The sequence below is a fragment of the Pteronotus mesoamericanus genome, unplaced genomic scaffold (assembly GCF_021234165.1).
Source record: "Pteronotus mesoamericanus isolate MK-2021 breed Mesoamerican mustached bat unplaced genomic scaffold, CSHL_Meso_final contig_78, whole genome shotgun sequence".
Taxonomy (NCBI): Eukaryota; Metazoa; Chordata; class Mammalia; order Chiroptera; family Mormoopidae; genus Pteronotus; species Pteronotus mesoamericanus.
Window position 1 is genome coordinate 19,424,049 of NW_026555258.1, and position 16,297 is coordinate 19,440,345.

General features: G+C 37.5%; 1 protein-coding gene across 1 annotated transcript in view; it reads left to right on the top strand.

Annotated features, from left to right (window-relative positions):
- The window catches only part of SVEP1 (sushi, von Willebrand factor type A, EGF and pentraxin domain containing 1), a 159,165-nt gene that overhangs the window by 79,755 nt on the left and 63,113 nt on the right, over positions 1-16,297 (top strand). Inside the window, exons 18-25 of the mRNA XM_054584536.1 lie at positions 754-915; positions 5,636-5,797; positions 6,196-6,284; positions 7,491-7,587; positions 9,179-9,292; positions 11,688-11,801; positions 12,511-12,712; positions 15,770-15,927. Of these exons, the coding sequence (XP_054440511.1) occupies positions 754-915; positions 5,636-5,797; positions 6,196-6,284; positions 7,491-7,587; positions 9,179-9,292; positions 11,688-11,801; positions 12,511-12,712; positions 15,770-15,927 (1,098 nt within the window). The remainder of the gene's footprint in view (positions 1-753; positions 916-5,635; positions 5,798-6,195; positions 6,285-7,490; positions 7,588-9,178; positions 9,293-11,687; positions 11,802-12,510; positions 12,713-15,769; positions 15,928-16,297) is intronic.

Here is a 16,297-nt window from a genome sequence, read left to right on the forward strand (position 1 = left end):
TTTCAACATTAGGCCTCCTTGCTGTGGTTGCAGATGCAGGTGTGAATGCACATTGGAACATATAAACTGAAGAACAGTTCTGAGTGATAGAAAGTGCCCCACACACATTGGCAGTCCTGAAAATGACTCCTGCAGAGGGCAAAGGCAAGAGGAAAGGACAGCACACTTGGAGGCAGGGAACCTGGCCTGACTCCTCTGCTACAAAACCAGTGAATTTTAGAAACTTGCTTGACTCACCCTTCTGGGCCTGGTGCTAGGACTGTTTTCACTCTCTGCTCCTCCAGCCCTCCTGTGAAATGGTATCTGTAGGTAGGAAGAGGTGGGAGGGCCAGTTGGTAAGTAGAGCGTCCAAGTGTCCAGCTGGGTTATGAGGCTCTAGCCCCATTTGGGGTTTTGTTGCTGTCACTCAAGCTGCAAACTTGTACGAGAGCCATTCCCACATGCTAACCTGTTATTAGGATAGCAACTTTCTGAGATGCAGATTTCTAACTTCACTCAAAAACTATCTACTGACACTTTCTTTGTGTCAAGCACTGTACTGGGTAATAACAGAAGACACTGGAAACGAGTTGAAAACTTGCTAGTATACACAAGTATGAGGAAGACTAACATACAATGCGTATGCTTAGAGTTATGTCCTTCGTTCTGTCCGTCCTAAAAAAGCTACAATGCAGAAAACCCTATTCTACACAGTACTAATTTTTTTATAGCTTAATGTCACTGTTATTAACCATATTACATTCTTCTTTTTAGCTCTTTGTAAACAAGGCACCTACTCAATAAATGGACTTGAGACTTGTGAATCGTGTCCACTGGGCAGTTATCAGCCAGATTTCGGTGCCCGGAGCTGCCACCCATGTCCAACAAACACTTCAACTGTGAAGAGAGGAGCCGTGGACGTTTCTGCTTGTGGAGGTTATCAAAGCCTTACACACTGCTATTTCTCCAAGCCAACTAGGTTCTATGCATGGAGAGGTGGAATATTTTCAGCAAAACCATATGTCTACTCTATGCAATGAATGTAAATAACTGTCTCTTCATAGAGTATTTCCTCTTATTCAGCCAGCCAATACTTAAGTGAAAACTAGGAATGAAGTTAGGTAAGCCTATTGCCAGAAATGCCAAAAACTGTAGCTACTTTGCAAAATCAGTGGAACTGGATTAAAAATTAAAAGTTGTTGGTTTCACTCTGCTACTTCACAGAACAAAACAAGCATGCCTCGTTGCAAGATCAATTTTTTTTAATTGTGTATTCTCACTCTCTACAACCTTACTGAAAAACCTAAGGCCTATGGCAATCTAGAACTTAAAAAGCTGTCTGTTCCCTTATTGAATAAGTGATATTTTTAAGAAGCCACCCTCCTGGTTCCCCATTTCTCCTCAAGCTACACACACACACACACACACACGCACACACGCACATGCACGCACACACACACCCTCCTCCCCCCTCCCTCTTCCACCTTCATTGCATTACAGTCATATAGACATTGGCATTTAATTAGAGACTGGCATTCCTAGAAAACAACTGCTTAGGACCTTTGAGTGTAGTAGTAGGCAGAGAAGTGTCTAGCATTGCATCTTGGGAAATGTAGTCTTCGTAAGCTGAATGGTACAGGGAAAATATACTATTGATTTTTATATATTCCTTCTGTTAAAATTATCTTAGTCTGGTAGGATCATAGCAGATGAAAGTCTGTTAGGCCTGAGGAATTGGATGAGCAGTATTTGTCAACCTAATGTCTCAGTGAAGAGTTGAGAATTTAACTGGGACCTAATTGTAACTCATAAACCATGTCTGTTGTATAATACCAGCTTTGGATTTTTTTTTATTAAAAGTCAAACAAGCCTTCACATTATGGTTGAAATAGATCTTTTAGAGACTCTCATTTTGTCAGTATACCAACTAATTTTGGGAGAAAGTCTTCAGGAAAGAAAATGCTCTCTCTCTTTCTTGCTCCCTTTCTCCAACCACAAAAGCAACTAGGATTTTTACAGTAAAACAGGTTTGCATTTGACAATTATTTTTTTTAGCTTTCCAAGTAAGCCTTGGGGTTTGTCTAACACCAGATTATTGCAATTAAGCAATTATAATTTCCAGAAAGTCTCCAGACTTCTGGTAACTGTCCTATTTCTTCTAATATTCCTAGCACATTCTGTAACCACATTCTGTTTGTCATGAGTGAGAACTGGAAATAACAGAAAACAACACTCTTTCCTGTGGTGCTGGATAAACACCATTTTACTTTAAACTTAAGTTTGTATGAGTTTTAAAATGGTCCCTTATACATTTTTCTTAGTTTTCTATACCCTCTTTTTCCTCTTTCTCTCTCCCCCTGCCTTTTTCTCCCCCTCTTTTTCTTTCCTTTTTATTTGCTTTCTTTCTGTTCTGATTTATTTTTATGGGCATGTTGTACAGGTTACCTTACTTTTTTCTAAGATAATACTTTTTACACTCTTTAGCATGTTGAACTTAAAATATCTTTCATCAATATAGCAGTTATATTTAAGTATATTAGTATGTTAAAGTGATATTACATGCTTTATACATTTTATCTTTTATCACTTTTTAAATAAATTTCTTTTATCACTTCCAAGGCTATTAAATATTCTAGGGTCTGTGATTACAAATGAAGAGTGTGAATTTTTTTTTAATTTTTTAAATAGTTTTTAGCTGAAGAATAAGCCTCCTACATGGGGGGCGGAGGGGCGAGGGGTGTGTGTGTGTGTGTTGCTTCCATTTGATTTCATGGGAGAAAGAACAGGAGGGCAACATTTCTTACCCAGATCCTCTGGGATGAAGTTAAAAGGAGACTCAGGATGAGAGTTTCTGACCTCTGCACTTGTCCTAGGAAACCCATTTAAAAGGCAAAACCTACCTGGCTCCAGGGCTGTGCATTGTCCTTAACACTTCCAGGAATAGGCATTTGGGCTGCCCTTTACCCTGGTCATTTCATTGTTTTATTTTTATAACTCTATTTTAATACCACTTCTGGCATACTTAGAATTTTTTCTCTTTCTCTTCACTAGAAGAGATGAGGCATATTTTGTTCCATTTTATTGTCTCAAAAACCAGTTTCTTTGGCCAAGATTCAAAATGAAACTTTCTCCTTTCTTTTAACATTAATCCATTACAAACTGCATATGTATCTGTATATGTGTAGGTGTGCATATATGTTTAATATGGTATTATGTACTAGATAGTGCTACTATTGTGCATATTTATATACATGCATATTTTATATGTATGCATGCATGTATATATACATGTATATTTACTGCATATGTAAATAATATATTAAATGTTGATTGTCTACCCCTAGAAAGTATATTTCTGATAACTGTCTGCCCTTGGAATGTAATTTAAATTAATTTTCACATAAAAATTTTATACTTTCTCTGCCCAAAAGTAAAGTATAGACAACACATGTTCACTATTTTGAGATGCCAACTGGCTTATTGACTTTTAATCTTAAGGTTTTATTATTATTATATCTTAATATAACTTCTGACATTCTGTCAGTTTTTAAGGCCATAGTCCTTTTTTTTTTTTAAGGGTGAGATTGTACTGAAAACAATTATATGTAAAAAGCAGTTTAATTTATCATAGCATCTTGGTTTTTATTGACAGAATTTATATTTTTACCAGTGGAGGATTTATACTTTCAATTAACTACTTTAATTAGCTGTTTCAAAGGCACCTTTTCCAAATGGGCAATCACTTTTGGAAATTTGAGATTCAGAAAACCCATTTTAAACTCAACAGGTTTATACTATGTTTATGCAAAGCCCTTTCTAGAACTCTGAGATTTAGCAACAAAGAATAGATTAATTTATTTTTGGTGAAAAAATATTTATAGTTTAAAACTTTTCATAAATGTAACAAGTATACCTACAAGACATATTTTCATCTAATAGACATTACTCAGTTTGACTCCTTTTTATCAGTTGGGTATGTAAACGACTCTCATATGCAAAAGATTTGGCTGGCTTTTTCTACTTAAGAACTTTGACCTAACCATCTGCGATTATCACAACCATTTTATTATTTATGTAACATTTATTATCATACCAACCAAAAGGAGACACATCACTCAGAGCGTCCTGCTCCCTCGGGCCTCGGGTACATCTCTGTTGCAACCATGTCACTAATTATTAACTTTTATAACCAAGAATCCAAAACCTAAATAATAAGTATGTCGATATGCTAAATAGCTACATTCTAAGTTCTGCCTTCTATACTTAAATTTATGCAGTTGTGTCTTAATAATTGTAGTAGTTTTTAGTTTATAATGGTTTCAGGGCTCACAGAAATGATATTACTTCACACAGAAAAGAGCACACTCCAGATGAATGCATATGTGGATCACAGTCTAAAGCCCCAGCCCAAGGAATTAGTCATCAGTTGTCTATCCCATTGTCCCTATGCCAAATGCGACCAAAATGTATTGAAGAAAAACAAGGCCCGTGTTGTGTTTGAGGCTATTTTCTTATTTGGTTAATGTTCTACCAAATAATGGTGAGAATTTCAGGTTTGGTTAACAATATTCAAATTTTCTTCAGTGTTGTACACAAAAAGCAAGTCTAATACAAAAATGACATTAAAAGGTTTAAAAATAAAAGACCCCCACACACATGACAAATATACAGGAGAAATACAAATTTCTGATAGACATTTTTTTTAAAAGCAACTTTAGCACTAACTGGTATGGCCCAGTGAGTTGAGCATTGTTCCCACAAACCGAAAGGTCACTGGTTCAATTCCTGGTCAGGGCACATGCCTGCGTTGCAGGCCAAGTCCCCAGTTGGGGGCATGCAAGGGGCAACTGATAGATGTTTCTGTCACACACCAATGTTTTCCCCCCTTTCTTCTTCCCTTCCCCTCTCTCTAAAAATAAATAAGATCTTTAAAATTTTTTTAAATAAAGCAAATTCTTTTACCATCAAAATGCAAATTAAAATAACAGTGCAATTCTATTTTCACCTTCAAATCAGAATAATTTTAATAATCATAATCAATGCTGATGAGCACGCAGTAAGAAGAGCGTTTTCAGACACTGCTGATGAAACTAAACTGGAACTATTTTTAATGATTTGGCATTGTATATTAACAGCTTTAAATGTTTCATGACTTCAGAACTAACTATTCACCTCAAATTCAAGTGTTATCCCAAGGAAGTAATCAGAGCTATATACGAAATTTATGTAGGAAATTTCACATCAGCGTTATTTGTAATAGCAAACAAATAGGATCAACTTAAATGTCCAATAGTAGAAAACATTACATCAGTTATGGTCTGTCAATGGAATGTAATATCTTTCATTTATTCAAAACCATGTTATTTAATAATTTGGGGACTGATTTGGGAAATGCTTGTGATACAATGTAAGTAGAAGAATCAGAATACAATATTATATGGCCAATTTGAATTTTTATTGAATTTATGTCGGTTGTTAAAGGCAAGAAAGAAAACAAAACATTTACCTGGGTGATAAAATGGTCTGGGTATTAAATAGGCACAAGAGAATTTATTAGCAACTGAGTGGCTTTCCTACCATCCAAGGTTATTGCATTTTTTTTTAAACATACGCTGTGTTACTTCAATGAACAAATGGTTTGTTCTTACCCTTGCAGTACCTTGTCCACTCGGAGAATTCTCTCGATCTGGGTTAAAGCCCTGTTATCCTTGTCCTCAAGACTACTACCAACCTGACGCAGGGAAGTCCTTCTGCTTAGCTTGTCCCTTCTACGGAACTACAACCTTCACCGGTGCCACGTCCATCACAGATTGCTCCAGTAAGTTGATGTATTTTATATCTACACAATCCTGTGTTGGAGATGTAAACTTGTCTCTGTGGTAGCTTCAGTTCTGAATATTAACAGTGTCGGTGGATTTGGGCATCTAGACTTGTTAAATTGTCCTTTTGATGTCTTTTTGATAGCAGTGACTCAAAGATTCCTAATTTGGAGATGTTGAACTTGATAACTTCCAATTTCTAAGAGCCTAGAATTTAATGATGTATCCCATCCATCTCTATGGTTTCTTTTTTAATATTACTAAAACAAAATATGTATGGCTTTGCCTACCCTGGGAACCAGAATCTTGACCATAGTATTTAAATGGAGTCTACATATTAGCAGTATCTACCACACAATAATATGTTTCTCTAATGTTTTCCCATTAATTTTATTAGGTTTTGGTTCAACTTTCTCAGCAGCAGAGGAAAGTATAGTGCCGTATACTTCTGAACATACCAAAACAAAGTATGAAGTCAGCAGTCAGGCAAGTTCATTTTCTATGTATAAAGTGTTCTCTAGTGGAATGTTTGGAAAACAACTCATCATTATACATGCCATAAAGAGGAAAATTATCAGAGTTGAAACTTCAAGTAACTGAGACTCATAAATATTATCAAAGAATAATTGTATTTACTTGTGACTTCTAATAAGAACTTCCCAAAAGTTCAGCATCAGAAGTTCTAAATACCAAAAATGAAATTTTTTTCCAAGCAGTTCTGGCATAGAGAATATGTAGCTATGGAGAACTTTTATTATTGATTTTTTTAAATAGAGGAAGGGAAGGAGTGAGGGGGAGAGAAAGAGAGAGAAACATCGATTTGTTGTTCCCAGTTGCTTCTTGTATGCACCCTGACCAGAGATCAAACCATTAACCTTGGCATGGAGGGATGACACTCTCATCAGCTGAGCTACCTGGCAAGGGCAGGTTATGGATGGCCTTTCGATTCACTAATGACTAACTTACCATACGCATGACCCATCATCTGGGTAGAGTATTTGGATTAGTCAAAGGACTTTTCTGATTGGCAGGAAGAGTTACTCAACTTCCATGAATATTATTTTAAATTATTTTGTCTGCAAAAGAATAAAAAATCACTTAATTGGAGTAAGGGATGTCAGTTTAAAAAAATTAAGCATAACTCATGAACATAACTAAATTAATTGTTCAGCCATTACTGTGAATTCACCCTGCCCAATGTCATGATAAATTCCTTGGCTTTAAGTATTTTTAAGGCAGATAATGAGGTTTTATTTCTTATTTCAACTTCCTACCACCTCATCCAAACATACTGATTTATAAGGGCTTCATAAGTCATATTTCAAACTGAGCCTAGTGGACACAGATTTTGTAGGGACTCCTAGAGCTATAACTATCAACCCTGCAGATATATTAGAATCCACTGGTCAACTTTTTAAACTAATGATGCACAATCCTGCCCCACCAGATCCTGATTTAGCTGGTCTGGGCTGGAGCCCTTTCCTTGGTATACGGGTCGTCACTCAAGAATTAGACATATCATCTGTGGCCAGCACCGACATACATCAGGCCGTGGTCCTTTTAGCTTGCGTGAACTCACCTGAAAACAGGAAGCAGCAATCTAATGTTGTAGACCTTCTAACTCCCTAGTCGAGGTTACTTTGAAATGAATAGAGTGTTTAGTTTGGCAGATTTCTTCTCTGTCCCTGGCAGGTTTTCCATGAATGCTTCTTAAACCCCTGCCACAATAGTGGGACCTGCCAACAACTGGGGCGCGGTTACGTCTGTCTCTGTCCACCTGGATATACAGGTAACATAGAGCAATGCAAATATTAATGTATTATTCGTATGGAATCATTGTGACTTGCTGTGTCTAACTTTGGAACATTAATAATAAACCCTATAAGGTACATTAGGCTGTATCAATGCACAAAAATTTGGTTGAACAAGATAAACCAATAGGAGAAAAAAGGTATACATACCTTACAAATGACAGTATTCTTTGCACATTTGGAAGAATAAAGAATTATTTTATTGATGAAAAAGTCACATCATATTTTACAATTTAAATTGGAATGCAGTTCCAGAGGTCTTGTCCAAGGTTTCATTCTAACACAAATTAAATGCCTGAAACCCAACATTGAACAGATTGTCCAGCATAAACATTTTTAAACAAACTCCAGTCTCCCTCATTTGCTTCACCCTAGTGAATGTTCTTATAAATAGCTATGGTTTGTTGCTTTGTTTCTATCTTTCTAGAAGTTGTGTTTAGAAAAACAGCATGAGTTTTTTGACTTGATTATATAGGAATTATGTAAGAATTATGTTTTGTTGCTGTTTGGTTCACATTCTGAAACATAATTTTTGAGGAGAAATAAGCTACATCTTAAAATTGCAATTTATTTACAATTAATTTCCTGTTTTCTTCTAGAAATTAAGTATTTGCATTTTTCTGATTTTGTGCAACCCACATGAAATGTTTTTGAGAAAAAAATGATATTTAAATAAAGGAATTCACTACAAAATAAGCAAAAGGAAAGTTGGGAAACAAAATATAGCCCAAGGCTCTCAAGAATATTGGTATTCTACTTACTATAGCTTGCTTGTGTGTGTGTGTTTTAATTTTTATAAATATAAATTTCCTGACATTCCATAAGAAATAATGGATCTTGTACCAACATTTTATGGATGAGTAGTGGTTGAGGAAGGGCATGACATAGAACAGTGATTCTCAAATATTGACGTGCATCAGAATCATCTGGACGGCTTGTTAAAACAGATTGCTGGACCTCTGCCCCAGAATTTACAACTCAGTAGGTCTGGGAAAGGTCCGAGAATGTGAATTTCTACCAAGTTCCAGGTGGTGCTGATGCTGTTGATCCAAGGACCGCACTATGAGACCCTGTGGTATAGAGAAGAACATGGTTTCCAGCAGAGCTAGCCCAGAGATAGACTGTTTGCACTCTGTACAAAAATACTGTCCCACTCTAAGGCACCTGGCATAGGGGTTAAGATCTGGTAGGATTTAGCCCCACCCCCACTGCTCAGCCAAGTGACCCTGGTAGCAAGTATATTCCACTTTCCATTTTCCACTTTGAAATTAACCAAATTCCTGGCTCCATTTTATGCTTCCAGATTTCCTTCCCCCTACTTCCCCAACCACACACACTTCCAACTTGGGATATGTTCCTACCTTTTATGTATCCTTCTAAGGATATCTTAAATCTGTTTAGGAATGAGGCAGTGCCTTTACTAAATACTTAGGAATATTGGCTATTTCTTTACCACCACCATTCCCCATAAATTCAGAATTTTGGGATAATTACCTTATAATGTTTATGACTCTTGTTTCTCGTAATCCCTCTCTCTGATTGTCCTTCAGTGTTCGGTTTGCATTTTAGGCTTAAAGTGTGAAACGGACGTTGATGAATGCAGCCCACCGCCCTGCCTCAACAATGGAGTCTGTAAAGACCGGGTAGGGGAATTCGTTTGTGAATGTCCATCTGGTTACACAGGTAAGGGGAAAGCTTCTTGTTTTCACAGTATAAGCCTTGGGATCATTACAGTTGTATTGCTGAAAATCAAGACCTTAATGGCATATCACCTCACACCTGTTAGAATGGCTATTATCAAAAGACACGTAACAGCATTGGTGAGGATGTGGAGAAAAGGAACCTTCGTGCACTGTTGGTGGGAGTGCAGATTGGTACAGCCATTGCAGAAAACAATATGGAGAGTCCTCAGAAAATGAAAAATAGAAATACCACATGATCCAGAAATCCCATTTTGGGGTACCCAAAGGAAATGAAGTAACTATGTCAAAGAGATATTATGCAGCCCTGTGTTCACTGCTGCATGATTCACAATAGCCAAGCTATGGAAACAACCTAAGTGTATATCAAGAGGTGGAGGAATAAAGTAAATGTGATAGATATGGATACAGGTATTATTCAGCCATTAAAAAAAGGAAATCCTGTCATTTGCAACAACATGGATAAAATTTGTGGGCGTTGTGCTAAGTGAGATAAGTCAGGCAGAGAAAGACTTATCATATGTGCTCTCACTTCTCTGAATTTTTCTGAATTTTGTGCAACCAACATGAAATGTTTTTGAGAAACTTAAAAAGCCAGACTCCATTCAGTTCTGCCACCGGGAACCCCATTGCTGGTCCAAACAGCTTGGGCAGCGGGGGAAGCAGCAGCATCCACTGAGCCCAGGTTTGCAGAGGCTCTTAGAGCACCATGGCCCGAAGGTGTGCACCCACCCCCACTCCCGCACCCTTCCCCACCCCCAGCAAAAAGGAGCCCAGGAGGAGATTGGCAAGGTTGTCAGCTAAACATGCTCCTGCAAAAGTGGAAACAAAGCCCCCCGTGGAAAACGAGGGGAGCCCTGACCAGGGTGGCCCAGTTGATTGGGTGTCCTCCCACAAAGCAAAAGGTCGCCAGTTTGATTCCCAGCTAGGGCACGTGCCTGGGTTGTGCGTTCCGGACATGTATGAGAGACAACCAATCAATGTTTCTCACATCAATATTTTTCTCCCTCTCTTTCTCCCCGCTTTCCCCTCTCTCTAAAAATAAATAAATAAAATCTTTAAAAATGGGAAGAGTCAAGCTTTAGCTGAAGAAAGAGAGAAAGAAGCCAAGTATGATTAATATCGTGTGCCATGCTTTCTCAGTGGTCCCTGTCTCCTTTCTTGTACAATCCAGGGGAATATTTGTATCGACTATGCCATAAATGCACATTTTTTAGTAGCTCTAGAAGTATTTTTTAATATAAATTCTTTTTTTTAAGAGGTGGAATCATTTGCTGTTTTGGGGGGTGTTTTTTGTTTCTTTGTTTGTTTTTGTAAAACCAGAAAATAGTGGGATGTTGAATGTGAAAGGCTTTAATTGTCTTGGATGTCAGTTTAACAGTTCATAGCTGGAGGCAGTTCTATAGCCTAGAGTACAAAGCATGCTAAATGGCGGTTTGGAGTCAGCCATGCATTTATGTTATCTTGAACATTTTCAAATTACTTCTGTTCTCATGTTTTTGGTAGAGTTGTTTCCTAAAGAAAACCACTCCTTGATCTTGGCTCTCCCTGTCAGAATTTTGTGCAACACCTTTGGCGTGGTAGTCCAGTTTTCGTAGCAACTTTGTTAATGTGCTGTGGAAGACTAAAAATACGGTTATGTAGTATATATGATATTAAATTGTGAAGTAGTGGGACTTTGATGTAACAGCATATCAACATTTGAAAATATTGGTACATATTCTCTTAAGGAAAATCAGCCTCCAAATTTTAAGCTGGGAAGTCACTGGAATAACTGTTTAGAAAAAAAAATTATAACTACATAACTTCAAGTTTTTGGTACTTATGTTAAGAATTGTGTACAAATTGAAATGTCTGTGTTCTTATCCTCTAAACAAGCAATAAAATCTCAATTATGAAAGAAAGAAAAAACACCAAACTCATAGGAACAGAGAACAGAATGGTGGTTGCCAGGCGCCAGTGAGGGAGGGTATTCAGGCTATGTTGTTTAAGGGCGTAACCCTGCAGCTAGTAGATAAATAAGTCATGTTAAAGACTCAAGGAATAAGCTCAAAGAAGGGGCGAACAGCTAGCAAACAATATGATAAAAAAAATTTTAACACAAAATCAGACTTTTCTTAACTAAAAATTGCTTGCATGTTATTCATGGTTGTCATTTTTCATTGTATGTTGAAAATATTAAATTTCCTACTAGAAAAATGTTGTGGTTCACAGAATAGAAAAAAACATTTTATTTCCATGTATTTGACAAAGAGCAAAATTTTTTTCCAAACACATTAGCCATGATTTCCAATTGTTCTGCTTTATACCTGAACAACTTGCTAAAAAGGTATTAGTCTTAAATCCTGTCAACTCAAATACTGTATGATTCTTTGTAGGTCAGCTATGTGAAGAAAATATAAATGAGTGTAGCTCCAGTCCTTGTTTAAATAAAGGAGTCTGCGTTGACGGCCTGGCTGGCTATCACTGCGCCTGCGTGAAAGGTTACGTAGGTAGGTTGTTCCCGTTCTCCCTACATTGTCTTAAAGTCCTGTAAAGCACCAGAAATTATTACATTTACTAACATTATATATGTTAATGTTAATTTTCTTATTTTTGAGGAAATTCTCACTGAGATATTCAGAGGTAAAAGGGCATCACATTTGTAGTTTACTCTTAAACAGTTATGAAAAAAATGATATCTTTGTGTGTGCACTGCATATTTGTAAAGAAAGAGACACAGAGGGAGAGAAGACAAGAGCTTATATGGTAAGACAAATGTTCAAGAAGGAACTAGAGATAAATCATATGAGATTATATGGCAAATGGAGGCTAAATAATATGGTTAAATATATATTTTTTAATTGATAAAGAGGAAGTCCAAAAAAAGAAAATGGACAGTGAAGAAAAAAGTCAAGATCAAAGAAACAGAGGAAAACTTGGGAGTAAATTGTAGTTTTATTTTTAATTACCTCAATTAGATGGCCATTACTAATGTTAGTTGTGGAAAGACCTAAGGTAAAAAGAGTAGATAATCCAAAAAAGCCGTCCTAACACGATTTACAGAAGCCAGAGCTCCTTAAAGAGTGGATCTCACACCACTGCGTTAGGCCAGTAGCAGCCTCCGTTGAGAAGGAGAATCCTCCCAGAAGTCAACACTTTGATCACAGATCTCCACAAGGATTAACATCTGGGCTCTTGCTCGTCCTCATCCACCCCCAGGTCTGCACTGCGAAACGGAAGTCAATGAATGCCAGTCAAACCCCTGCTTAAATAACGCCGTCTGCGAAGATCAGGTCGGGAGGTTCTTGTGCAAATGCCCCCCTGGATTTGGGGGTACCCGGTGTGAAAAAAACACAGACGAGTGTCTCAGTCAACCATGCAAAAATGGAGCTACCTGTAAAGATGGTGTCAATAGCTTCAGGTAAAAGGCCAAGTCTGGTTTATTTCCACCATTTTTATTTATTTAACTCTTCAGCCATTCTGCGGTTTTTATGGAGTATTATTTTGAACCCCAAGTCAGCTGTTCCCAAATTCTAGCCCAAGGACAGGCCACAGTAGAAACTCCCTACCACCTAAGGTTCTGATTCACTAAGTCTGGTGTAGAGTCCGTAATTTTAAAAGAAACTAACTGTATGATTTAAATTCCCCAATGATTGTGGTGCACAGCTGGATTTGGGAACCGCTGTTCTATACAGTCATACCTCAGTATCCGTGGGGAACTGGTTCCAGGACCCCTGCAGATACCAAAATCCATGGATGCTCAAGTCCCCTCTGTAAAATGACCTAGTTTTTACATATAACCTATGCACATCCGTATACTTTAAATGGTCTCTGGATTACTTACAATACCTATTACAATGTAAATGCTATGTAAATAGTTGTTATACTAGATTGTTTAGGGGATGACTACATGAAAAAAAAAAAGTCTATACAATTTCAGTACAGACTCAACCATCAACCATCGAATGCCTAACAACACAGTACACATCAGCCACAACATAACATTTTTTAAGAATATTTCCGATCCACGGTTGTTTGAATATGCAGCTACGGATCCCATGGATACAGAGAGCCAGTGCACTTGGAAAGTCATAAAAAATAAAAAACAGTTACACAAAGTCAATGCAGAAGCCCTAGACAAAACTCATTTTTAAATGTTTTATCTTTTAGCCGGGATTTTCATTCTAGATAAATTCAGAAGGAACTGTGTAATCACACTGTCCCTGTGCCAGTCTATATCCTGTGTCCACGTTTTCAAAAATTTTTTTTTAGTTTAGATAACTCTTGGTTCAAAAGAAATATAATGTGAATGTAAACAAATGGAATAATAAAAGCTAAGATTTTATTACTTATAGTTGAAAACAGTAGCGATTATGAATGAGAAAGACTTTGTCTTCCTGAAGCAGCTCTTAAGGTGCCAGCAGAATACAGTTTGAAAACCAACACTTTCCCTTATCACTATCAAGCCTGGCCTGTCCCCTGCCCTTCCCCTAGCAGGGTCTGTGGCTTCTGCAGCACAAAAGACAGACCAGTCTTCCTTGTGCAATATTAGGAAACTTTATTGTCCTCAACAGGACACTGGTCCTATAAGATAAAAGCAAAATAATAAAAGTCTACCCCAGTTGCGACACTTCCCAGTCCTCTTCAGGTTCAACACCCTTCCATTACGACCTCCAAAAAATAGCCAGAGCACTGTCCAGAAGAAATGGGAGGCCAATTCTGCCAGTGAGACTTACTCTCACTAGGAAAATGGTCTTATCCACGTAGCCTCATCTTTTCATGGGCTTTTTACATCCTCTGCATAGAACACCTAACCACAGGCAATGAGAAACTTCCAGTGGAACAGCAGAGACCCAAGTTCTCCCCAGGGTCCAAAACGATCGATGAATACCAAATCGGTGTAAGTCCTGACTGGAGGAAAGGTGAAAGTAAACTCTTCTATTTCAGAAGGAATGTTAGCTGTCACCAGAGTAAACCTATTTCCTAGACAAGGTTACTGGATTGCTATAATGAAATCAAACAAGGGAAGATAAAGATAAGTGAAATTCTAGCTAAAATAGACATCATCCAATGCAGAGAACTCAGTAAAGATCCCCCCAGTTTCCAACTGGGATTTTCTTTTAAACCCCCAAATATCATTTATTCATAATAGCCACCTTTTGGCCAGTATCAAAGAGGTCCCCATATGAATGTGCTAGTTATAATATTAACTACCATTTGTTTGACAAGCCCTTTAAGTCAGAAAATATTTTAGAAATAAAGAAAATTACAAAGAATAATAAAAGTCATGCACTCATCACAGTGATTATCAGAACTTAACATTTGGTATATTCAATTCACATCTTGTGTTTTAAAGAATAAGTTGTAAAGATAGACTGGGAGTTCCTCCTGTACACCACCCCCGCCCCTACGCGCACACACGCATGTTTCTTCTTCCCCCGTGGTAACCACTGCCCTAAAGTGAGTGTGTATCTCTCCCATTCCAAGTGTACATTTTACTGCATATAAGACTCCATAGACAGTATATAGCATTGTTTCACAGATTACATAAATGGCATAATACTGTTTAAATCCTTTTGTGATTTTTTTCAGTCAACATTATACATTATCAAGGTTGATGCATTTGACTTCAGTTTATTCATTTCAGCTGCTGATTAGTATTCCATTGCATGATTATACTGTGGTTTATTTTCCCGGTCTCTCCATGACATTCAGAATTTGTATGGCTGTGAACATTTGTTACGTGTGCTTTTGTGCACCTGTGCCATGATCTCTTGGAGTACATAACTAGAAATGGATAAACAAGGCTCTGGGAATGCAAACCCTCAACTTCCCTTGACATCGTCAAAGTGTGTCCTACTTACTGTATGAGATTTTCCATTTCACAACAGCCTTGTCAGTATTTGACATTATCAGATGTATTTTCCATTCCAATGGGCTTAAATGGTTTGTTGAATACAACAGACATTGTATGGCATACTAATTATGAACAAAGCACTAGGCTGTGTTCAAATCCTATTCCGCCACTTAGTAACAAGAAGGCTTTGGCAAATTAACCTTTCAGCCATGGTTTACTCATTTGTCAAATGAAACTAATAATTGTTATAAAAATTGTTTTAAGAATTGATTGATATAGGTAAAGCCTTTAGAATAGCATACGGACTTTTTATTTTATTTTTCCTAGCACTCCCGTGGGAAGAGAAACTCCCAATATGTGACTAATACTTTGCCTTGACCAGAACTACTTTCTATTCTATTTTTGCTGCTACAACTTGTCAAATAAATGTTGTGTTAAGTAGGTTTAATTAGATGAACTAAAAACAGTAACTAACAGTTAAAGCAATGTTTTAATGAGAGTGGAAAATGGATTTCAGCATTTCAGTTTTCACAGTCCTTTGAGACAAGTTATCATAAATGGGGGACATCTTCTAAGGCCTGTTTGCGGCTGTTCTAAGTGTTACATTTTGTTTCCTTTCAGGTGTCAGTGTGTGGCAGGCTTCACAGGGCCACTCTGTGAATTGAACATCAACGAATGTCAGTCTAACCCCTGTAGAAATCAGGCCACCTGTGTGGACAAATTAAACTCATACAGTTGTAAATGTCAGCCGGGATTTTCAGGCAGCAGGTGTGAAACAGGTATTTATGTACGTAGTATTAACCAAAAAGAATGACATGTAACAATACCACTTTTTACCTGAAACAAGCACCACCTACATATCCAAAACTATAAGAAGCGTTTTGTACTTATTTAATTTTCAGAGCCATCCAACCAAGTAGGTAATCTTATCTGCAATAGCACAAGTGAGGAAATGGAAAAGCTGCATTTAAGCAGAACTCTTCCCATTCTACATGTTTAGAAGGGACACGTTGATAAGCCATGTGCCTGAAGAGGTCGCAGGCCGTGGACACGTTTGAGAATCAGTGCTAAACTGCTTTCTCAGGGTGCTGGGGTCTTTTAACGGTAGGACTTTTGAGTGAAGTGTGCAGGATTGGGGCAGAGCTGAAC